This window comes from Schistocerca americana, chromosome 1 (assembly GCF_021461395.2).
Source record: "Schistocerca americana isolate TAMUIC-IGC-003095 chromosome 1, iqSchAmer2.1, whole genome shotgun sequence".
Classification (NCBI taxonomy): domain Eukaryota; kingdom Metazoa; phylum Arthropoda; class Insecta; order Orthoptera; family Acrididae; genus Schistocerca; species Schistocerca americana.
The window spans coordinates 166,570,727-166,595,710 of NC_060119.1; the positions used below are offsets into that span (position 1 = coordinate 166,570,727).

General features: G+C 40.3%; 1 protein-coding gene across 1 annotated transcript in view; it reads right to left on the reverse strand.

Annotated features, from left to right (window-relative positions):
* Positions 1-3,359: 3,359 nt before the first annotated feature.
* LOC124551963 (UPF0692 protein C19orf54 homolog) overlaps positions 3,360-24,984 on the reverse strand; it is a 51,444-nt gene continuing 29,819 nt past the window's right edge. The window contains exon 4 of the mRNA XM_047126480.1: positions 3,360-6,069. Within this exon, the coding sequence (XP_046982436.1) occupies positions 5,974-6,069 (96 nt within the window). The 3' untranslated portion in view covers positions 3,360-5,973. The remainder of the gene's footprint in view (positions 6,070-24,984) is intronic.

A 24,984-nucleotide genomic window follows, 5' to 3' on the forward strand; every position in this document is an offset into this window, starting at 1 on the left:
CAGAGGGGCCTAGAAAAGAAGTGGAAGTGGGATAACCTCAAGCCCAGAGAGAAGAGCTCTGACGCGAACCGCAATCGTACACCCTGACCGGAGCCGCTGTTCCAGAAGATGGACGACAGACTGAGAGAACAGGAGATGGTAATTGGGATGCCCGGGCAAGCTGCAAACGTGTGAAGCATAAGCGGCCAGTAATCGGCGCTGGAATCGCAATGGAGGGACACCTGCCTCCACAAGTATGCTGTTGACAGGACTTGTCCGGAAAGCTCCACTGGCGAGTTGGATCCCACTGTGAAGGATGGAATCTAGGAACTGCAATGCAGAAGGGGATACCGAACCATAAGCCAGGCTCCCATAATCTAGACAGGACTGAATTAACGCCTGGTACAGCTGTAAAAGGGTAGACCGATCGGCACCCCAGCTGATGTGACTCAAGCAACGAAGAGTGTTAAGCGTGCCACCAGCACATCTGTTTAAGCTGCCGAATATGAGGGAGCCAAGTCAACCGGGTATCAAAAACCAATCCCAAAAACCGATGCGTCTCCACCACAGCAAGAGGTTCGCCGTCAAGATAAAGCTGTGGCTCAGGGTGAACAGTGCGTCGCTGGCAGAAATGCATAATGCAGGTCTTGGCAGCCAAAAACTTGAAGCCATGTGCTACAGCCCAAGACTGTGCCTTGCGGATAGCGCCCTGCAGCTGCCGTTCAGCAGCTGCCAGGACAGTGGAGCTAAAGTATAGGCATAAGTCGTCAGCATACAAGGAAGCTGAGACAGACGTTCACACCGCCACAGCAAGCCCATTAATTGCAATTAAAAAGAGGCAGACACTCAGGAGGAACTATGGGAGGCCCCAACTTGCACGCGGTAGGAATGAAGTGACAGACAATTTTGTATGAAAATCAGGAGCGGACCCCGAAGACCCCAACCATGAAGCGTAGAGAGGATGCGATGTCGCCATGTCGTATCGTATGCCTTCCGCATGTCAAGAAAGATGGCGACCAGATGCTGATGGCGGGCAAAGGCCGTACAGATGTCAGACTCCAGGCACACCAGATTATCAGTGACAGAGCGGCCCTTATGGAACCTACCCTGAGACGGAGCCAGAAGGCCCTGAGACTCTAGTAGCCAACTCAACCTCTGGCTCACCATGCGTTCAAGCAACTTGCAAAGAACATTGGTGAGGCTAATGGGGCGGTAGCTGTCCACCTCCAGTGGGTCCTTGCCAGGTTTCAACACGGGGATTACGAAGCTTTCCCACCATTGTGAAAGGAACTCACCCTCAACCCAGATACAGTTCAAAATGGTTCATATGGCTCTGAGCACTATGGGACTCAACATCTTAGATCATAAGTCCCCTAGAACTTAGAACTACTTAAACCTAACTAACCTAAGGACATCACACACACCCATGCCCGAGGCAGGATTCGAACCTGCGACCGTAGCAGTCCCGCGGTTCCGGACTGCAGCGCCAGAACCGTTAGACCACCGCGGCCGGCCCAGATACAGTTGAGAAGGTTTGGGAGGCATCACTGGCAGTCCACCGAGAGGTGTTTGAGCATCTGCATCCTCCCGAGTTCAGGAGAATGGGGTACCGCAAGGACCTGTCTTAAGTGTCTGCCTCTTTTTAATTGCAATTAATGGGCTCGCTGTGGCGGGGGGAACATCTGTCTCAGTTTCCTTGTATGCCGACTACTTATGCCTATACTTTTGCATCAGTGGATGCGATTTGGCTCGGGAGCCGTATCAGGGCAAGTGGTTAGGGCACTTTGGAATTCCCATCGACTGAATGGAGCATTGTACGATTCAGGGTGGCGCGTGTGAAATGAAAGGCTCCGACGTTCCAACCGCTCTTTCAGGGAGCGGAAGGCCAGTGGGTAATTCGCAGAAGCGGAACTCTGAGCAAAATGCTCTGCTAAGTGGTTTGCAATTGTGTCGGAATCAGTACAGACTGCTCCATTCAGTGAAAGTGCAGGTACGCCTAATCTTGGCCCAAACATGCGATGGAGAGGTACGGAGGCCAATACATACCTTTCCCAGCGTTGGCGAATAAGGCGGCGGGCTTGCGCACGGAGCTGTTTAAAGGCAATGAGGTGTACCAATGAGGGATGCTGCTTGTGACGCTGGAGTGCCTGCCTGCGACCTGTAATCGCCTCGGTGATCTCGGCTGACCACCAAGGCACAGTCCTCCGCCGAGGGGACCCAGAAGAACAGGGAATGGCAGATTCTCTGGCAGTAACAATGCTGGTGGTCACCAAGTGAACCACCGCATCAATGGCATCATTGGTAAGAGGCTCAATAGTGGCAATGGAGGTGAACAAGTCCCAGTCAGCCTTATTCATAGCCCATCTGCATGGGCGCCCAGAAGAGTGACATTGTGGCAGTGACAGAAAGATCGGAAAGTGGTCACTACCACACAAGTCATCATGCACACTCCATTGGACAGATGGTAATAGGCTAGGGCTGCAGATCGAAAGGTCAATGGCCGAGTACATGCCATACGCCACACTGAAATGTGTGAAGGCACCAGTATTTAAAAGAGAAAGGTCAAGTTGTGACAATACTTGCTCAACAATGCTGCCTCGGCCTGTTGCCACTGATCCACCCCACAGAGGGTTATGGGCATTGAAGTCACCCAGTAACAGAAAAGGTGGCGGCAATTGGGCTACCAGCGCAGCCAAGACATGCTGCGGGACATCACCATCCGGTGGAAGATAGAGACTGCAGACAGTAACAGCCTGAGGCATCCAACTTAACCGCCAACATGGAATTTGCTTCATCACCAAAAATCACCTGTAGTATAATTCATGTCTTCTTCTCCTCTTCCAAGTTTCTAAGACTGCACTGATGATGGCAACACATTTCCTTCCTTCCTCAACATGAAGAGCTTGCACTAACAGTAGCTGGTAGGATTTGCAGGCCAAATGTCACCTCATCACTCACGAGACAGTCATAGGGGATATTGCAAGTGCTCTGCTTGCATAGTGAATAGACTTTTGTGAACTCTGCTCAAAGGTTTCCCAAATAAAAAGCAAGAGGTCAATCTTGAGTCTTAGCTTTGCACTGAAAACCTCTCTCTTCAAGCTGGCAAAAGAAATGACAATTTACTTCTTTTTTCCCTGCGGTGGGGGCAAACCATTTAAAAATCTAATAAAACAGAAACTGGATTGTAATCACCAAGTTACTCATTGAACTACATCAGACACAAAAACTTTTTGTTGACTTGACACTATGCCCCTAGTTTTTGTTATTCAGTGATGGCTGTTTGCAGTTATAACATTACCCACTGCTTACCAGTGCTCTTACCTTATTATCATAAACTCAATGTCCAAAGAGAGTCTTTCAGCTCTAATAAGAAGTCAAAGTAGTAGACACCGACAAAAAAATAAAATATTTATTCCTTATATACATTTTCGAAGGATAATATACATTCAATATCAAGTATTAACTACAGTGCGTCAAATTTGCTTCCATTGTATTCTACAAAAACTCAAATATAAACAATCCAATACAGTACAGTACTTTGTTATTTTGGAAAGAAAGCAAATACTGTCCACTTGAATACCTTCTAATGCATGTATACAATGTTCATAAAACTTTTGTATCACAGACTGTTAATTATGAAAGGCAGATATGTTATAAAATACACGTATCATGGAAGAACAGTAACAATACAGGTTACACACACATCACAAATTCAAAACTAACACCCTGAAATTACACACAGCGAAAACAATTACTCGTCCAGTTGTCACAATAGGTAACATCAGGAAGATACAGTGCATATATTCTGTAAAAGCCAATTCTTCTAAAATTAAAATTGCTTTCTCTATGTGCGTAGGCCAGATTCATCAGCAACATCTTCAGATCACTTCCTGGTAAAGTAAAGGATATAGCCAATGAAGAGCTCGGTACTACCTCATCCCTCTAACTGTATATTTGTAATCGAAGTACTTGGAAACAAATAATTAACAAGTCAAGGAGGGGAGCAGGGTCAGAATGAAATGTAAATCACACTAGCCTTTAAACATATGTGGTGAAAGAGATCCTCAAGAACAAGCAGAAAACAAACAGGATTTACTATGTTGCACCAGGACACACAGCAACAGAATTTCTTGGTGCAGCAAGACGTGAATGTTCACTTACAAGCTAAGTATAGCAATATATCTGGACAATGATCCTGCAATTCAATTCTTCAGTAAAAATCTTTTGTCAAGTACAACCCACTCCTCCTTATGAATGGCGAATCCAAAAACCCAAAAGATAGTGAAAAAGGATTTTACATGATCAGACTGCCGATACTCCATTGATGGAAGCCTTTAAAATGTGGCACAAACTGGTACTTTTAGTGTACAATATTATGACTAGAGTATGCTAATTTACAAATGGAAAGCAAAGCTGCAATACAATAAAACTCAGTACAGTTTTATATATTTTCTGTAAATAACATAAATGAGAATCAAATGCATTTTTATTCAACTCTACCTTAAATTTGAAACTAGCTTTAAATGAAGAAGAAGAAGAAGAAGAAGAAGAAGCACGTTAACACCATCAGTTTCAAGGTGGTGGCATGTTCATTTCGTAAGGAAGAACGTGAGCTTAATTGACACCAGAGTATTTTTCTATAATGGTTCCACACCACTGAGAGCAACTGAAAAATGAGACATGCTCCAGGTGTAAGTAAAAAGTAAAACTGTCATCAACCTGAAGGTTGGTCTGAACACCACAGTACTTTATGAAGCATGGTCCTATTGGAGGTGATAAGTTGTTGCCTTCCTCAAACCTTTGAACTGACTTACAAATGTAAGGAGGCAATAAAAAAAAAGTAAAGAGAAGTTAAATGCAGGCTGAAGAACTGTATGGTTATGATACTCAGTGGTGCACAATTTCAAATCACATTATGAGAAAAATGTATTTCAACAGGAATACAAACTTTGAAGTAATTCCTTTTCATATATTTGCAAGTTCTCATTCACAATGACAAAAACTCTCGATTGCAGCATTGCAAATGTTAATGGTGATGCAAACCAAATATCACTCAAGTCATCACATTCATGTGATCCCAGAAACCAAAAAAAGAATGGCCAAAAGAGAAATTTTTGCAACAATATAGTGTCACAGCTAGAAATGCTGCTTTTAATTGCTATTCGGTGAGTATTATACGTCTATCAATGAGTCCAAAAATTCCATTACACACGACTATTCAGTTTCATACTGCACAACACGTTGAAATATTACAATACACGACTTAAAAATCTGCAAATTGCAGTATTGTCTTCTAATCGACCCAGAAACTTTTTTACATTTAAGACAGATGAGAAAATTACATACCACAAAATAAAAAAGAATATTTTAGTTTACATGTTTGTCGTCATTAACTTGTAGCATCAGACTAGTTCAGTTTAACAATGTAAGCTGGTTTACATTTAAGTGTTCACAAATTTGGCACATACAGCAACTAAAAAAATTAAATGACATTAAGCTGCATGTGAAGGTAAGCCGTTACCTATCCCAATAATCAATGTACCTGCAATGCCTACTACACATAGTGTAACTGTACTTATTTCAATATACCCAAAATAATGCAGCCACAGAAGAAACAAGGCAACCAAATAATTGACATCAGTACCAAAATATTACATAATAAATCCACTGTCTAAATGCCACAAATTAACGCCTGTGAGGTAAAAAATCTTGATCCATGATAAGAACAGAAATAAATTCAAATAATACCTTAAATAATAAAAGCATGGTTCTGTAAAGAAATCATTTTGCCCCTATCTTTATCTCTCTCCTTATAAGCAGGAAGTTAACTCTAAGCAACACACAACTGTGAATGAAGAACTTCAGTGAACACTAATAATTTAAAAGAACTACTATTTGTATCAGTAACATCAACCGTGACAACCATCAGTAAGCAGCAATGCCCAGCACAAAAGGATGGATTATGGCACTGGTGTGCACAAAATATCTAGTAAACTAATTGAGGCCATGTAAGAGAATGGCACGTCCACGTAATCCTGCTGCGACACCACCATGAGGCAATACATATCCACGGCCATCAGCTGCTCGTATCTGTAACAGGCACATATCCAAGTGTAAGCTTATACGACATCACAAATGCTGTTTGCAATCCAATTTGAAGAACATTTAAAATGGTCAGCCCAAAACACAGAACCATCAGGTTATAGTTAAAGGCATTGTTGTTGGTCATTTTTTAACTACTCCAGCTTTATTTGAAGTTGAAAAGCTTTATTCATAACTGTATCAAATTGGCTTTGGTCATTACATTTGCAGCATTACGGCATTTAAAATTACGGAATTTTTTAGGTGTCAGTTGTCTTATATACCAATAGTAGGGTTAAGTGACTGCCATACTAAATCTTTAGTGCAAAATAATTTGAATATATCTCTATAGGTTCCACTGCTTTCACAAAAACTGTAAAGACTCTGCAATTTGATAAATTTCATTATCTGCTACACCATCAATCACACAGTAGCAAAATGCACATTTTTAAAATGAATAATGGCTGAGTAGCAGTGAGTACTGCAACTAGCTGTTGTTATCCTCCAACTTAAAAGACTTTTCTGGGTATATTGTAATGGGAAGTTATGTACCACATGTTTAGTTGTTTGCTCTTATCTTCAAACAAAATGTCTAAAATTTACTTGCTACCTTCTTTTTTGTTGCCTTATCCCATGTCTTCAGGGGGTCTGCTTGTTATTCTGAATTTGGTATTGTCTGTGGAAGGGGGTGGCCATATACCTTCCACCCTGGGATGGAATTCGTGTACCCAACCTGTTTGTATCTAGCGTTAGCCTACGCAGAAGTGTGAGAACGTTTTTGAAATATTTGTGAATTGTGTAACATGCGCGCCAGCTGGATATTTGCATAGCTGGATGTGAGACACTGCCTAAAAATGACATACAGTGTGGCCAGCACAGTCATCATCATTAATCCGCTAGGCGAATTTGATCCAACATCTGTGTGCCTCTGTAAAGCCTGGAAGCGGCATGCTAAAGCACATGGTTAACCACATGGCTTCACAATTGCCTTGCTATATATTACCCAAACTGTGCTGCCTGACCATGCCTATGGATGCTTGTGTAATTCAGTACTGAAATTAAAGAAGACACATTTCACTAGCAGTAAATTTTTGGCTTGCCATTTTAGCGCAAGACTCAACTTGAATATGTTGCTGTTGCATCTCTATCACTGTAAATTTCTTTTTTCAAGTTGCACCCACCAGTAGCAAACATTACACCTTCTGCCAACATTTTTTGGTACTACTACACATGTACTTCTCAAATAATGTAAGCTGCTATAACCTGACATGATATATTGGACAGTATTTCTTAAACATCCTTCAGTGAGTCATGCATGGAACTTCAAGAACCCATACGTGATTGCTGTCAATCAAAGGCTTTTTTTTTGTGGGGGTGGCTGCATTTTTGACAGTGCGATTACCTGAAGCATCTTACCACCAGTTTTTGTGTACCACACTCACGGAACTGTTTGACCATCAGCTGAGTGCAGTAGCTTCTGGTTCCACTGTGATGGAGAATCAGCATATTTCAGTGTTGATTCATAAACACAGTTTACTGTTTTTGGATAATGGTGGATGAGACTAGCAAGACCTGTTGGCGAGGCTGTGTGTTTAACTGATGGAAACATATTAGAATTTTTTTTCTTTGGGGGCATCCCAAGAGTTGGTTACACTTTACTCAAATCACCAACAGAGTTGAACTGGTCACATTAATTAGTGCTCCCTTTCACAAAAAAAAAAAAAAAAAATAAAATAAAATCCTACAATACTCAATAAATCTGCACAACTACTGTGCAAAGGTTTTCCTTGACAAAGGCTGAGCACCTGTAGTGAATTGATTTAGATATGCCTTAAAAATGTAATTTCTGTGTGAAATTATTCATTCTCAGTACTTTTTGAACTAATTTTCAAAACAAAACATGAACAGGGCGTATCAATCTGCATCTACAGATACAAACATACTCCACAAGCCAGGGTATTGTGAATGGTGGTGGGTACCTTTTACTATTACAAGTAATTTACTTTTCTGGTCACACTTTTTTTCTGTTTTTCATGAGCAAAAAAACCTGTTACAGCTCGGAACTGAGTGCACAGCAAATCAAAGTTGTGAAAAATGGTACTGGGTGCTGCCACAACAAACTTTTGCCGTTGAATACAAGAGCGCTACATATGCACGCTTTGCAGGAGCGAGGCTAAATACTGGCACCAAAACTTCTACATTAGTAAAAATAAATAAAAAAGTAGAAGACGAGACTACTTTATTCTAGTTTCAATCATTGAATTTTAATAGAGCTTTCAACAAAGAAACATAAATTCAGTGTTGCTCATCTTCAAGTGTCAATATGGATGACACTACATCCCCGTGACAAGAGATGTCGCCTATGAATGTTGAATCGCACACACTTTGTGCTATAAGAATGTAAATGTTATGCCATGTAATTTTACATACTAACTGTTACCTCATTTAAATCCTGTCCACCTAACAAACTAGAGTGAGAAAACAGCAAACACAAAAGAAAATACATGTCATTTAATGTTTACATTTGTATTATTGTTATGCTGAATAGCGATATAGTCACGAATGTAGCATGACAACTGACTTCTCGCACTGATTTTTCAATCTTCTACGACTGGAAATTCTATGCAGACAATTTAAGTGGTTTTAAATGTCTGAAAGCGTAAATTAATCTACGAAATAAGTTTCGACTGCTAAACTTATCAGTCAAACACAACTATTGTAGCTCTACCTTGATCCATTCTATCTAATTTGTATCTTGTGTTAGAATGAACCAACTTTGTTTTGCTTTTGAAGTGTGGCCCATAACTTTCTCTCCCCTGAATTTCGAGTCTTTTTTTTTATGCGGCTTATACTCAGGCATTTTTTTTTTCCTCCTTCAGGTGCAGCTTAGATTCGGGTAAATATGGTAGAGTGAGGGAAAAAATGAATTTACGCCTCAAGGAAATGTACTCTGGTAGCATTAGAATCATTCTGCAGTCTGCTTCAAATGCCAGTTCTTTAAATTTTTGCAGTAGTGTTCCACACAAAGATCATTGTCTTCCCTCTAGGGATTCTCATCCGAGTTCACTAAGCATATCCATAACATTCGCGTGTTGATCGAACCAACTGGTAACAAATCTAACAGCCCGCTTCTGAATTGCTTCTATGCCTTCCTTTAGTCTGACCTGCCGGGAATCCTCAAAATTCTAGCAGTACCGAGGAATAGGTCGCTCTAGTGTTCTACACACAGTCTCCTCTTCTAATAAACATTAAGTTGACAATATGCCTTCCCTACTTCCATCCTTAGGTGCACATTCCATCTCATCTTTCTTTGCAGCATAATGCCTAGACATTTAATTAACGTGACTGTGCCAAGCAGCACACAACTAATGCTTTATTCAAACATTATGGGATGTTTTTCATACTCATCTGCATTAACTTAAGTTTAGAGAGAGCTGCCAGTCATCACAATGAATTTTGCAAAAGTCATCTTATATCCTCCAACTGTCACTCAATGACGACACCTTTCTGCCATTAAACTAACCCAATGAAGATGCAGTTTCCAACGGGTGTTGCAAGTAGAGTGAGGGATGGAAAGAGTATCAGAGATAAGCATCAGTTCAATGTGTGTGTTCAAGTGCTGGCCACACAGCTACACGAATGTAGAACATGCAGATACTGTGTGCGTTGGGGCTTCTACAATGATAAGACTCCTGCTGCTGTCGAAGAACACCATTGGAGCTTTCAGCCATATTGAATCCCTTATTACAGAGTGTTTACAAGACTTTTGAATTTTGTCATTTGTTAAATAACAATCATTATTTGCTATTCACTGATGAAGTCACATTGGAATCAACAACACACTTAATCATAAAGGGCCACAGGAAAATCCATGCACTACAGTGGAAAGCAACTTCCAAGTTCATTTTTCGAACAACGTTTGGTACAACACGGTCGGTAACATGTTGACAGGTCCAGCCATTTTCAAAAAGGGAGTGATGAGACAGAATTACATTTTTTTAAGAGAATTTGTACATTGTGGTAGTACAATTAACAGGCCACCAAGATTGCAAGATTTTACACGATTAGATTTTTGTTTAAGAGGTTGGATAGTCTGCGGTGTACAAACAAATGCTGACTATGTAAGATTAATTGCTTGGTCACATCATGGATGCTGCTGCCACCATTAGAGAATGTATAGAGGCACTACGACAAGCAGCTCACCATATTCTCCCAAGATTGCATTGAATTTATTATTGATTGTATGCGTATACATACAATTCATGGCAATATTTTCACACCAAACTATAAAAGAGATATGCAAAAGCTCTAGTCTCAATTGACCTTACAGAGTGATGTTCAAGAGAGGTTATCCATTCCAACGTTGCTGGAGAAGCATCAAACATATCCTCTCAGTCTCCACTGAAACATCTCTTGGGACACTCCTCAAAAATGTGGCCAATAATGGTCTGCTCTGAAGCTTCACACTCACGTAATGCAGAGTAGCTATTTATACATGGAGGACTTAGTTCTTCCAAATCAGATTCTGTTCCGTTTACACCAGGTTGTTCTATGTAGTTGCAAGCCTGATATAAGCGTAGCGTGTTCTACTTTGGAAACCATTCAGAGTGGGGCATATGTCCATATGAAGTTTTTTTTATTTCAAATTATTGTTCCTGTCATATTCCTGAACACTGACCATTCCTCCTGGGACATCCTGTACATGTAGATGTAGTAGGCAAATGCTGAATTTGTATAGTAAAATTACCTTGAGTAATGAGAGTAAATCACATAGCAGCCAAATTGTCCAACCATTTAGACTCAATGGTACAGATCTTATGGCGAAAAATCACAATTTGTGAACATAATTCAGAGTATAGTCCTTCCTTTACTTCAGGAACTCTGCAGTACTTAAATCTTTGAGGGAGGCAGTCTGTTCTGTGGTTGAACAAAGTAGGAAGCATGCTTTTTTCAACAATTATGAATCCAATTCCTTTTATGGAACATGGAAAAGATTTACTGAGTTTCCTGTTAGTTTTATATCCCTTTTTTCTTATCTCTACTCTGCCTTCTGTTTCTATCTGAAAGTGTTTCTTCTTTCTAAATAAACTTTGTAAACAGTTTGTATTATTTTGGTTGCAGTGAGATTTTTATGTATTAGTAAATCTGTCAAACCAGCAAAATCTATCTCATTTTAAATGCTTTTATGTGTACAGGCCACTTTATAGCAAAACAAAGTAAACTGCAAATTTATGAAAGAACCAAACTTAATAAAATAATATGAACTAAAATGTTCGCGTAAAAAAAATTTATGCCTAAACTGCAATTTTCAATACGCAACTACAGCACAATGAGTAATTCTGGTTGTTTTCTACAACTATCTTCTGATTAAATTATTTCTTTTGGAATATTGTTCTAGGAAAAACAGCAATCTATTAATATTTAAACTTATTTCGATGCACACTATCACAATCGTATTTAAGTTGTCTACTTTCATTTTTAAATGACCGGTTTTGATCTATCTTCTATCAGATAATCTTCAGATCTTACATTCCTTTATGACTACAGGAACTGTTGGTGGGGAGCAGCTGTGAGGCATGGAGAACACTGCCAGAACTCCAGTCTGCCTGGCCTACACATTTTTTGCCAGGCAGAATGAACTAGTGCCATTTCACATTTTATAAAGGTGACTATTTCATGACCCATGCTGGATCACTCCTTTGAATGCCTGGCTGTGGAACAGCAGACAATTCTTGTACCATTGCATATATTTTTCTCACTATAATTACAACTGTACAATTACAAATCATGGGCATGTGATGCAAGTTTTAGTAATGCAACCAGCAATTTTCATTCTCTATTACGATCATCTTGCAAGATTATCATTCACAAACTGGCTTGCTCATGACGAAGTTTCTGATCACACACTGTCAGTGTTGTTGGCACACATTTTGAATGCATTTCATTGTGTGACTACAGTTAATGATGATGTTCTTCATCACTTTTTTATGATTTGAACAATCTGAAGACAGTTGTAGAAAACAACTGAAACTAATTGTCATTCTATAATTGTACACTGAAAATTGTGGTCTAGGTAGAAACAGTTTTTTTGCATAATTTTTTTATGTTAATAAATTACATTAAGACTGCTGTCTCCTTCCTGACAATATCAGACTTCACTAACTTCATGTTGGTTAATGTCTCTAGCGAAGAATTTCACTTTCTTTTCCTCCTACATTATTCTGCAAAATACAAGCAGAAACATGCGCTCACACACATTAAGTCTAATAAAATGCAAGCTACAGTACATTAAGAAAAATAATTAAAAATCATGTGGAAGATAAATTTAGTTGCAGGCTTACTAGGCAGAAAGGGGTAGGCCTGCCACTTGTTAATAGATTAAAGAATTTACTCCAACAGTTATGGGGCTGTTAAGACAGGTATAAAACTTTTAAATATGATTAACACTTATATGATCTCATCTCATCACATTCTGTAAACCCCAATTCAGTTTTAGAATTGCTCTCTTATCCAAAACAAATAAGCACTTGTTTAAAATAATTTACCTTGGAATGTTTACATTGTAAGTACAATGAATTGGTGGGAAATAGATCAGAGTATAATGCCATGTTTTGAAGAGCAGTACCGCATATAAAGACAAATCATGGCACATCTGACAATCAAGAGTATGCTGTGGTAAGACTGTGTTGGTTTTACTAACCTCATCTTCTTGTTCCTCACCTCCACTCTTCCTCCAACAGACACATGGCTCTCTGACAACACTGATATATTATCCTGCAAGGGAATGGCAAATTGTGCAACAGTGTTTCCCTGGAAGTCTCCTTGGTTGATATATCATTTTGCTCACTTCCCTGGCTTACAATATGTCCTGAAACCCAGCAAAACCACATAGTCTTAGCCTCTTTTTGAAGCAAGAAAAAGTTGTCCATGGTGTTTAAGACCATTTTGTCTGCTGGATGAATCTGATGAACTTTGAGGAACAGAGAGAACTGAAGTAGGTGAAAACATTGCTCCATACATCAATTCTCATTTATTTCAGATTGTGTGATCTGGTACAACTCCTCATTGTACACTAAACTGATTAGGAAGGAGATTCTTAAAAACAATGTAGCTAAAATGTCTTACCAACAATTAGTTCACAAGAAATAAAGCACATTAATTAAAGACAAATAGCAAAACAAACCACCTATAGCTTGGAGGAAAATTAATCCCATAATTTGCCTAATATGATTTACATTACCTATTTGAACACAACTCCTCCTAAATTTGCCTTCATTCTCACGAACACTGTATTCCATCTAGCTCTGCAGTTCTAGCAGGCATATTCAAGGCCAAGAACTAAACAATTCTCTACATAAACCATATTCCATATATTCAGAAGAAAAGAGAGACATAAAAACAATAACAAAGCTCACACTCTGTTACAGGGTGCACACTGAAATGAAACTACCTACACTCTGTGACAGGGTGCATACTGAAATGAAACTACCTGCAAACTTCAGAAGAGAGCCATAGTGTAACGTAATAGGTTTACATTGGATATAAATTTTGAATGTGCCAGGAACTTCACTGCAGCAGACAGTCCTATTGCGCAGTGAAATATTTGTTGAGAAAACTGCACCTAAGTGCAGCTAAGTCATTCTACGTCATAACCTCCAAGTTTTAATGTCAGAATGTTCTTCATGAATTAAATATTGAATGTATTCCTTTGTAAGACTGTCCAGTTTACAACATTTCTGAATCTCTCTTGCGGCCAGAGATTGTTAGTTCAAACTTCATGGAAATATCAATGTTTTCTTCATCTAATTCTACAATGTGCATATTGAAGCAGACAATCTCGTGATGTACTGACCAGGTGACACAGCACTCCCATACAATAGCCACCTAAGAAAGGCACTGGTTGCACCTTTTGTAGGCACGGGCCCAGGGCCGAGGGGCCCCTGGGACATTTCACCCGGTCACTATCGTATGGCACGAGAATAAACATTCTTAACACTCTTCGCAGATGTCTTCCTGCTATGATGAGTGTGGGAGATGTAGCCAACTCAAACAAACATTTTCAGCCTGGAAAAAAAGGGAATTATCAGATGCAGAGGTGGAGGTGGCAGCTGGGCAACTCCACAGGATGCGAGGCATCAATGTTAAATGGATGACATGCAATTTGCCAGGTGAGAGGACACCTTGTCAGAAATAGCCTTTTTAGCATCTGCATGTACTCTCCTGCCAAGAGAATTCTGAGAATTATTGCAGAGCCAAAACACTATCAAGCTGAAGTGAATAGAGATGTTGGCAGTGGCAGAGGTGACAAATGGGTACGCTGGCAGGTCATAGGACGTCCATTCTTGATTGACAACTTGCAGTTTGATAGGCAAGAGGAATTCCAGCTACAGTAATGTGCATGTGGTTGTCCAGCCATGGGAATTGTGGTGGTTACAAAGCTTTTAACAATGATACTGAACAGTAATTTGACTGGCCATAGGATGAGTTAGCCAATCGAGTGTATGGCCACACCCAGGGAGAGAGCTCTGGAGAACAACACAAGATTGCCCTGGAGGACACTTTTCATCGATACAGCAAAGAACACACCAGTTGCTGAGACAGCAAAGGAGACATTTTCCTGGCAGAGAGACAAGAGGGGACATTTGGCCTCTTGAGTGCCACTGTTGCAAAGTGGGACATCCAAGCCTGGTCGCTGCCAACAGACATGTACTGCTGCTGCATCCATGCCACCACTGGTAGACACCCAACACCAACACACACACACACACACACACACACACACACACACACACACACATCCTGCCTTCACACCACCACAAGATGTCACGAACCTCCAGTTCTGCTGCCAGCAGCCTTATCATCACCTGGTAAAATGCATTTGAAACCCAGGTAATGATGATCAGAATCTTTTTACTGAAAATAGGCAAGCTATTGTTTCATTTCATTAATAATAATAAGTTATAAATTGTACCTGTAGAGCTGCATTCCAAAAGCACTTTTGTTCCTAAAAAAATAAAAGTTCATGACTGATCATCATGCATTCTTGTGGCTGGCACTCTCAATCCTTTATTTAGTGTGCAAATGCCACACTAAGTGCAATTTAATATACCTTCATTATCAAATGCCGAGGTACTTTATATTGGCTCACCTATTATTGAACATGCTAAGGTCAGGTGTTGGTAAATCCAAGTATATGCTTGTCAAATGGGAACTTTCCAAGAAACTGGTTCAATTTGAATGCAGAAGAGAACAGACAATAGATCACCAGTACCAATTTCCATGCTGTCTTGTGTCATGTGGTGATAAAGAGTAAACTAAGGATGAAGGCAGTATTGTTGTTGTTGCTCACTCCTGTGTTAATATCATTTAGTTTATTATGTATACTATCTACACTGTAAATGACAAATTATTGTTTTAGTAGTATTCCCATTAATATTGTAGTCACATGATTTAGTTTTGTGCTACATTACCAGAAAAACATGGCAAGTAGTTATCAACATATTTATGGACAAGATGTATAATTGCATGTCGTATGTTATCTGAAAGTGGTTATCATCTGAAGTACTGTTTCAATTGTAATTTGCTGTGTTTGATATTCTGTACGATTTGTGTCATTTCAGCATTGCATATCAGCATTGTGTTGATTTTTTTTTTTTTTTTTTTTTTTTTTTGAGGAAATTAGCAACCTTTTTGTGTTTAATATTTCCAGTAGCCTAGCAGAACATAGTTAATGATTATGAGACGTGGAACTGAAATCAACAAGCATTCAGACGAAGCAATGCTTGACATGAATGTGATGGAGACTCAGTATTCAAGAAGTTTGATGGACAGTACAGGACAGAAAGAGTGGCAAGAGTAGAATTAAATAAATCATGGGGATACAAAAATTTAATGTGGAACAAAAAGTTACGAGAGTTGTTTGCAATGTTGAAGGACAATGCTGATCGTAGGGATGCACAGTTCATAGAACACAATAATTTGCAATACGTAAAGACAAAGAGAGACTTTGCCAGAGGTATGAAAGATTTCTGGAAGAAACTGACAGGAACTCTAAGCAAGAGCAGAAGGCAAATCTACGGGCGGAAACCCAACAACAAGAAAGTGAACACACACTGGCGACTGAAAAGAAAGAAGAGAATTATGATAGAAGTGTAAGAAAGACACAGCGCAAAATCGCTGTCAGTGTAAATGTACTTAACAAAGCCTCTGCATATATTACTGTAGCACGAGATTTTTATAGGCCCTCACAGAGCTCCAATAAGAGGTCTTTATGATGGAAGATAGTGTTGTGAACGAAAATAACTATGATGGAAGACAGTGTTGTGAACAAAAATAACCACAGATGCACCCTTTTTAAGTATCCCAGCAATTTAAATTCCTTTACCTAGATACAGGCGTACAGAAATTTTAACCCAAAAGCACTTTTCATAAATCTTGAGGCATATTTTCACTTAAAAGGAATTACTGAGGAATAAGATGTTAGTAATCTAACAAGCATTAGACTGCAAGGTATGTGCGTGGTTCGCAGCCTCATTTTTAAAGCAAGCAATGTACCAAGGACTTAAGGTTAAGTTCTTGGCAACATATTGGAACATTTACAAATTTAGACAACATAGTCTAGAGAGAACAGTGACCTGATTCTATATTAAACTTAGAATGAACACTAATGATCACAGTAATATTTGTTTATTTACTGATTTCAACTTACGTAAAAGCCATCTTCAGAATTTTTGGCACCCCAAGGCTGGTGGTGGCAGCTCCTCGGTTGTCTCATGATACCATAATCATACACTCAATTGTACGACTGTGGTATCACAAGACAACCGAGGAGCTGCCAGCACCGGCCATAGGAGCTACGAATTCTGAAGATGGCTTTTACATAAACCGAAGCCGGTAAATAAACAAATATTATTTTGATCTCAACTGCTCATTCTAACTTAATTATATTGGAACATTTCTGCACAGTTAGCCATAAAACGGACAATACAATGCAGATTCAAGGCAGAATATGGCAATCTATGTCTCTTCACTTCGCCATTCTTGCAGGTCATTTGCATTGTAAAACATCTGAACAAGAGTGATGTGATGCTACCAGGTCACTTTTCCAGACAATGTGCACTTGTTGGCACAAAACCAATCAATGACATTATTGAAGAGCTTAGATCTTTGGATGGCTTGAAGCATACGAGTGGTCAGCAGTTGCGAAATTACATAACCAAGGACGTACAAGACTACAAAGATTCATCCACAATAATAACAATAGTTCCCGTAGCATCTCTTGTGACAGAAGACAGGAATTGAATGGAAGTGTCCCGCGAAATTTCAGCAGAGGTTATAGAGAAAGATGTATCTTGATACCAACCGCCATGAGCTGATGTTTATAAAGTCTGTCAGATTCACAAGCAGCTGTGTCACGCATTGGGTAATGCTGATCCAAGATTACGACCTAGAGATTTTATTCTCTGAAGGTAAACAAAACAAGCTAGCTGACTGGCTCAGCTGTAACCCAGTGCAGGGCACTGGTAATAATAAGTATTTGTGGCATAGTGATGAGGTGTTCATGGTAATGACAAAGTGGGACCATACCTGCTTTCCATAATTAGGGAAGGAAGAGTGTTACAGTACAACACCTACAGCCAAACATAAGAAGGATAAAAGACTTCATTCACAACTGTGTCTGGTGATGCAGATTTATGGCTCTAAAAATGGCTTTAATGTGCAAAATTAAGAGATGTACCTGCCTCACATAGAATGTGATGGATCGAAGCCACCAGAGGAATTAGTAAAGGATGTTGAAAGAATGTACCATCGTCACCTTTGTCACATCAGTACCAAAAACTTGTAAGAACTATTTGTATTGAAAGGGAATGCAAGGCACTACAAAACTGGATCGCAACAATCATTAACAGCTGTGACCTGCATCAGCATATGTAGCATACACTGTGATTTGTGGTAAGTTTCAGGCTACAAAACCATGTGCGCCGAAAGAGTTTCTCTGCTCGGATTTCTATAGACCACTACCAAAAGGGCAATTTGGAGGACATCACTTCTTTGTATTTTGGATACATTCACTAAATACTCACAACTGTATGCAACTAACTGTTCCACAATGACATGGTATCTCCAGATTCTGAAACTGTGCATACCAGAATGCAGGACGCCAAAATGTAGTTTCCGAGATTAAGTCACAATATTTACACAGTCAATGCGGAAGAATGACTTGGCAAAGAATGGGATAAAAGTAAAATTTTCATTGATTTACATCATTCAATTGAATATGGCTGAAAGATATACACATCATTTGGGTGTATACTTTAGGATATTACTATGGGACAAGCACTCAAGCATGGGTCACATTTCTTCCAGAAATCAAGAGATATTTCAATAAAGTGTTCATTGCAGTACCAGATATGGCCACTCTATTTGCATTTCTTGAGATGAAATCAAACTATGGGCACAAAGCTTATAAACGGAGAAATGGGAAATGAAGGTGAAAATTTTGACGAGAGAATTGAAAAAGCATGACAATACATACTAAAGAAGGCTGACAAGAGAGAGAAAAGAGGGGGGAGGGGGGGAGGTGCAGAAGATGACTTTCAAAGTGGGAGATCGTGTCCTCATCAAAAGTCATGAAGTATCTAAAAAATGCAAACAGAAATAGCAAAGTTATTCCATTTATGCACTGGGCCATATACAGTCCAAAAGGCTGTGGCACTGAATGCTTATCTGTTGGTAGAAGGTATGAGGCAAGTAGAAACCTTTAGTGCGAGAAACATGAGATAATATTTCCTAGCATAACGGCATATTTACGAAAGGCAGGTTAATATCAAGTAGAAATGAGGCAGCATTATATCTACTGATACTTTGTAAGTTCATGATATGAAGGTTGTACGTTTGCAGTATTAAACCGATGGATGAATAAAGTTTTGTAAGTCTATGATTGCTGCACATGAAGAGAGCAAAGCCCATCAGAAAATAGTGTAAAGTGCAATTCCTTGTAACAACCAATACACTGAGGTGTCAAATCACAAAACAGCTCCTCATATAGTGCCAGATATCCTTTTGCCCAACCCTGTGCGGCAACTTGACATGCCATGGACTCAACAAGTCATCTGAAGCCCCTGCAGAAATACTGAGCCGTGCTGCCTCTATAGTGTCCGTAATTGTGAAAGTGTTGCTGATGCAGGATTTTGTGCACCAACTTAACTCTCTATTACGTCCTATAAATGTTCAATGGGATTCATGTTCGCCGATCTGGGTGGTCAAATCATTCACTTCCATTATCCAAAATGTTCCTCAAACCAATCGCGAACAACTGCAAGCCAGTGACATGGCGCACTGTCATCCATAAAAATTCCATTGTTCTTTGGGACCATGAAGTCCATGAATTCTGCCAGTGGTCTCCAAGGAACTGAACATAACTATTTCCAATCAATGATAGGTTCAGTTGGACCAGAGGACCCAGTCCATTCCATATAAACACAGGCCACACCATTATGGATCCACCACCAGCTTGCACAGTGGTCTGTCGACAACTTGGGTCCATGACTTTGTGGCATCTGTGCCATACTCAAACCCTATCATCAGCTCCTACCAACTGAAATTGGGACTCATCTGACAAGGCTACAGTTTTCCAGTCATCTAGAGTCCAACCGATATGATCATGGGCCCAGGGAGCTGCTGCAGGTGGTGTCATGTTGTTAGCAAAGGCACTTGCATCAGTCTGCTGCCGTAGCCTATTAACATCAAATTTCACCACGCTGTCCTAATTGATACGTTCATTATACATCTCACATTTATTTCTGCAATTATTCCATGCAGTGTTAATTGTCCGTTAGCACTGACAACTCTATGCAAATGTTGTTGCTCTGGGTTTTTAAGTGAAGGCTGCCAGCCACTGCATCATGTGTGGTGAGAGGTAATGCCTAAAATTTGATATTCTCAGCACACACTAGTCATTTTGTATGTCTGAATACTGAATTCCCTAATGATTTCCGAAACCAAATGTCCCACGAGTCTAGCTCTATCTACCATTTCACACTCGAAGTCTTAATTCCTGCCTTGCGGACATAATTACATTGGACACCTTTTCAGATGAATCACCTGTGTACAAATGACAGCTGAGTCAACACACAGCACTTTTATATCTTGTGTACATGGTACTACCGCCATCTGTTTATGTGCATATCACTATACCATAACTTTTGTCACCTCAGTGTGTAGATCAATAAACATTTTAAGTAAGAAAACAGTACAAATGACAGCAAAAGGACTGTTACTTGTGCTTACTTATGAGTGTTAATTATTAATTAATACGTTTAATTTTTGCTTGAATTTTGTTGCATTATTGTATTTATTTTCATTTACATATCTTTATTTTTGATTCTTATTGTGTTTCTTTCATTTCCATTTTATAACAAAATGGTACGTATGTAAACACTGGGGGTGAAAATGTCGCTACAACACATGCAAAATATTTTGATTCAATGTAAACTGTATCTAGACCTTGGGCCATGGAACTTAGGAGCACTCTTGTTTTCACGCTGTACGTGTCTACAGCTACTTCTACATACACATGCTGCAAGCCACCAAATGGTGCATGGTAGAGGGTACCTTGCAGTATCATTAGTCATTTCCATTCACAGGAGAAAACTACAGTCTGTACACCTCTGTACTACCCGTAATATCTCTTCTCTTCATGGTCCGTATGCAAAATGTACATTGGTGGCAGTAGAATCATTCTGCAGTCTGCTTCAAATACCAGTTCTCTACATTTTCTCAATAACATTCCATCTTCCCTCCAAGGATTCTCACTGAAGTTCACGAAACATCTCTGTAATACTCACATGTTGACTGAAGCTACTGGTAACAAATCTAGCAGCCCATCTCCCAATTGCTGCAATGTCTTCCTTTAATATGACCTGGTGGGGATCCCAAACAATCTTAACACCTCTCAAGAACTGGTAACACTACTGTTCCCAACATAGCCTCCTTCACAGACAAATCACAGTTTCCTAAAATTCTCGCAATAAACAGAAGTTGATCACTGTCTTCTCTACCACCATCCTTATGCACTAGTTACATTTCGTATGACTTTGCAACATTACACCTAAATACTTAATCAAAAAAATCTACTCACCACGCAGCGGCAGGAGAAGACACATGTAAAGGTATTAAAGTTTGCAAGCTTCCAGAGCCAATGGCTCCTCCTCCTAGAACAAGGGTTGAAGAGGAAGGAAGAGGAGTGAAGTAGAAGGACTGGTGAGGCCAAGGAAAAGGGATACAGTTCAGAAGAGTCACGCAGAACACCGGGTCTGCAGAGACTTACCAGACAGGATGAGAAGGAAAGACTGACTGTCAGCGGCTGCACCGACAGAGATTTGAAAACCTGAGAAGCTTAAGCGTGGAAGATACGGTACTATGCAAGACAGAGATTACTGCCAAAACATCGTGTATGAGTTAATAAGAGCCTATAGGTGGGAGAACGGCAGTGAAAAACAGACAAGTCAGAAATATTTACACACACACACACACACACACACACAAAGTGTAGCTGGAGTCAGCCCACACAAATATTGCTCATTCCTATGCCCATTTTACAGAGCAGACTCAAAGTAATCCAGTGTGATATTCACTTTACCCGTACATATTAACAAGGACAATAAAACAAGAAGTATCACCAGTACATTAGTGGCACTCCTGCATAGCGTTAGTAGTCAGCGCACGCCAGGGCAATGCTGTCACAGCTGGAGTACTGGTTATTCTCCATGTTTTATTGCCACTGTTAATACATACCAGTTAAATAAATATTGTACTTAACAGTTTTAGGACTGCTCTGTTGAACTGGTACATAAAATTCCACTTCAAAACCCAGTTTCTTTATAACAAGAAACAAATCTGTGCTTTCTGTTGACAGTAAGTGACTTGATGAGCAGAATTTGGGCAGACTCCAGATACACATTGCAAAAACAAAATTGCAAATATCTGCCAAAACACCCGAGAAAATGTGCCCATTATCTCTTAAGGGAGAGAGAGATAGAGAAAAAGAGAGGGGGAGAGATGGAGAGACAGAGAGAGAGACAGAGAGAGAGAGAGAGAGAGAGAGAGAGAGAGAGAGAGAGAGAGAGAGGGAGGGTGGAGTCCTCTCTGACTTTCCTGGGGCACTTCTGATGACATCCGTATCTCTGATGATAACTTGCCCTCGAAGACAACGTACTGTGTTCTATTACTTAAGAAGTCCTCAATCCACTCACTTATCTGGTAACTTATTCCATATACTCGGATGTTTATCAACAGGCCAAAGGAAGCACCATGTCAAACGCTTTCCGGAAAGTTATGAATATGTTGACCTTCATTCATGGTTCACAGGATATCATGTGATAAAAGGGAAAACTGAGCCCAGAATGAATTTTTCACTCAGGTAGCAGAGCATTCACTAATATGACTTTCTGGCAGTTTAAAACTGTGTGCCAGACCGGCACTCGAACCGATGATTTTGGCCTTCCATGGGCAAGTTTGTAAACTGAGGTACCTAAGCACAACACACAGCCCAACCTCACAGCTTTATTTCCACCAGTACTTCACTTCATCTCCAACCCTCCAAACTTCACAGAGGCCCTCCCACAAATCTTGCAGAAGCAGTACTCCTGGCAGAAAGATATTGGGAGATGTGCCTTAACCACAGCCTGGAGGGGGGGGGGGGGGGTATTTCTAGAATGAATTATTCACCCTGCAGTGGTGTGGGCACTGATTATATACAGACGCACTAATCGGCCAGAACATTATGACCACTGACCTACTATCAGTATAAACCGATCCAGGCGATAAGCAGTGTCACCTGGCAAGGAATGGCTGCTAGTCAGACACACGCACGGTGTATGTAGTATCATTGAGCGTTCTGTGCATATGTAGTATGAGGAAGGTGTGAATTCTATCCGGGTTTGACCAAGGGCAAATTGTGGCAGTCCAAAGGCTCAGCATGAGCATTTCAGACACTGCACGACTTGTCGGGTGTTCGAGGAGTGCGGCGATAAATGTCTCCAAACAGCAAAATCAAAATGAAATCATGTCCAGATGTCATGGGGTCGGGCAGCCACCACTCATTAGAGATGTCGGACGTCGTAGGCTAGGCAGACTGCTAGAACAGGATAGGTGGCGAACTGTGATGGAACTAACATCAGACTTTAATGCTGGGAAGAGTACTAGTGTGAACACACAGTGCACCGAATGCTCCTAAAAATGGGCCTCTGCAGACAATGACCCAAGCATGCACCAATGTCAACACCATGACATTGCCAACTACAACTGAAATGGGCATTTGACCACTAGCACTAGATGTTGGTACAGTGGCAGAGCTATTCCATCATGCCGATGGGAGTGCGTGAATCTGTCCCCTTCCAGGAGAGCAGTTCCTTCACACCTGAACAGCAGGACGGAGACTAGCTGGTGGTGGCTCCATCATGCTCTGGGAAACATTCATGTGGGTGTCCATGGTTCCAGTGGAGCTTGTGCAATGTCCTAGGAGTACCATACAGAGGTTGCAGACCACATACACCCCTTTATGATGCACATGTTTACCGAAGGCAGTGGCATTTTTCAACAAGATAATGTGCCATGTCACAACACCAGGAGTGTGATAGCGTGGTTTGAGGAACACAGTGGCCAGTTCCCACTGACGTGCCGGCCCTCTCATTCGCCAAGTCTGAATCCAATCAAACACAACTGGGATGTGATTGAACATGGCAGCAGAGCTCGTCACCCCCCTTCCCCCCAGAATTTACAGGAATTAGGTGTGGCTTCTGTGTGTAGATGTGGTGCCAACTACTTCCAGTGACCCACCAAGGCCTCATTGCTTCCATGCCACGATTTGTCACCGCTGTTACCATGCAAAGGTGGACATACTGACTATCAGGTACGTGGTCATAAAGTTCTGGCTGATGGGTGTGTGTATACGTTTTTTTATGTATTTCTGACGATGTTTGCCTAAGACTCATGAATGGCTGACCATTTATGTATTTCTAAGAATGTTCAAATTTTGTGTTGCTGCACAGGTAAACATATAATTTTCTTTATAATGCTACAAACAGTAAGAGATGCCCTAGTTCAGAGACATATCTCCACAATGGCTATGTTAAGTGCAGACCTGGATCTCTTTTAGACAAACATGAAATGCAAATAGTTACATGTGAGTTGAAAGATAATTTACAATTTTATTTGCAGACCTCTGCAGCCTAAATGGAAGATATTTTGAAATCCTTAAAATTAAAGTTTAGAGTTGTTGGATACTATTTATGTAGTGATACTTTTTTTAGGATTTGATAATAACAGTATATTAAAATGCATTCGAGTGCATCATTTGGACATTAAATTATGGATTGGGAGCACTAGCTGAAATAACATATGGAGTCTCATCATGAACCTTTCTTTTTTATTAACAGAAGTGCTTTTGGACGACAGTTCTAGAAGTACAATTTACAAATTACTATTATAAATTAAATTACATAATAGTTTTCCTATTATCAGCAAAAAAATACTCAGCGTTACCAGGGTTTCAAGTTGTGGTTGTTAAGACACATACTGAACTGGCAGGCAGACTTGGATGACAGACCTGTAGTGCACTTTACCAGGTGATGATAATGCTGCTGGCAGGAACTGAAGGCACATTGGAGTTGGTTAATAGCATCTTGTGGTGGCATGAAGGCAGTGAGAGTGTGGGCTAAGGTTGGATGTCATCATCTGCCAATGGTGGCATGGATGTGGTAGCAGTCCATATCTTTTGACAGCCGCTATCTTGGATGTTCTGCTTTTGGAGCTGTCACACTCAGAAACCAAGTGCCATCTCTCAATTCTCGCCAGGAAGATGTTCCATTTGCCAGGGTGTTTTTAACATATCGATGAAGATTGTCCTCCAGGACAATCTCTTCT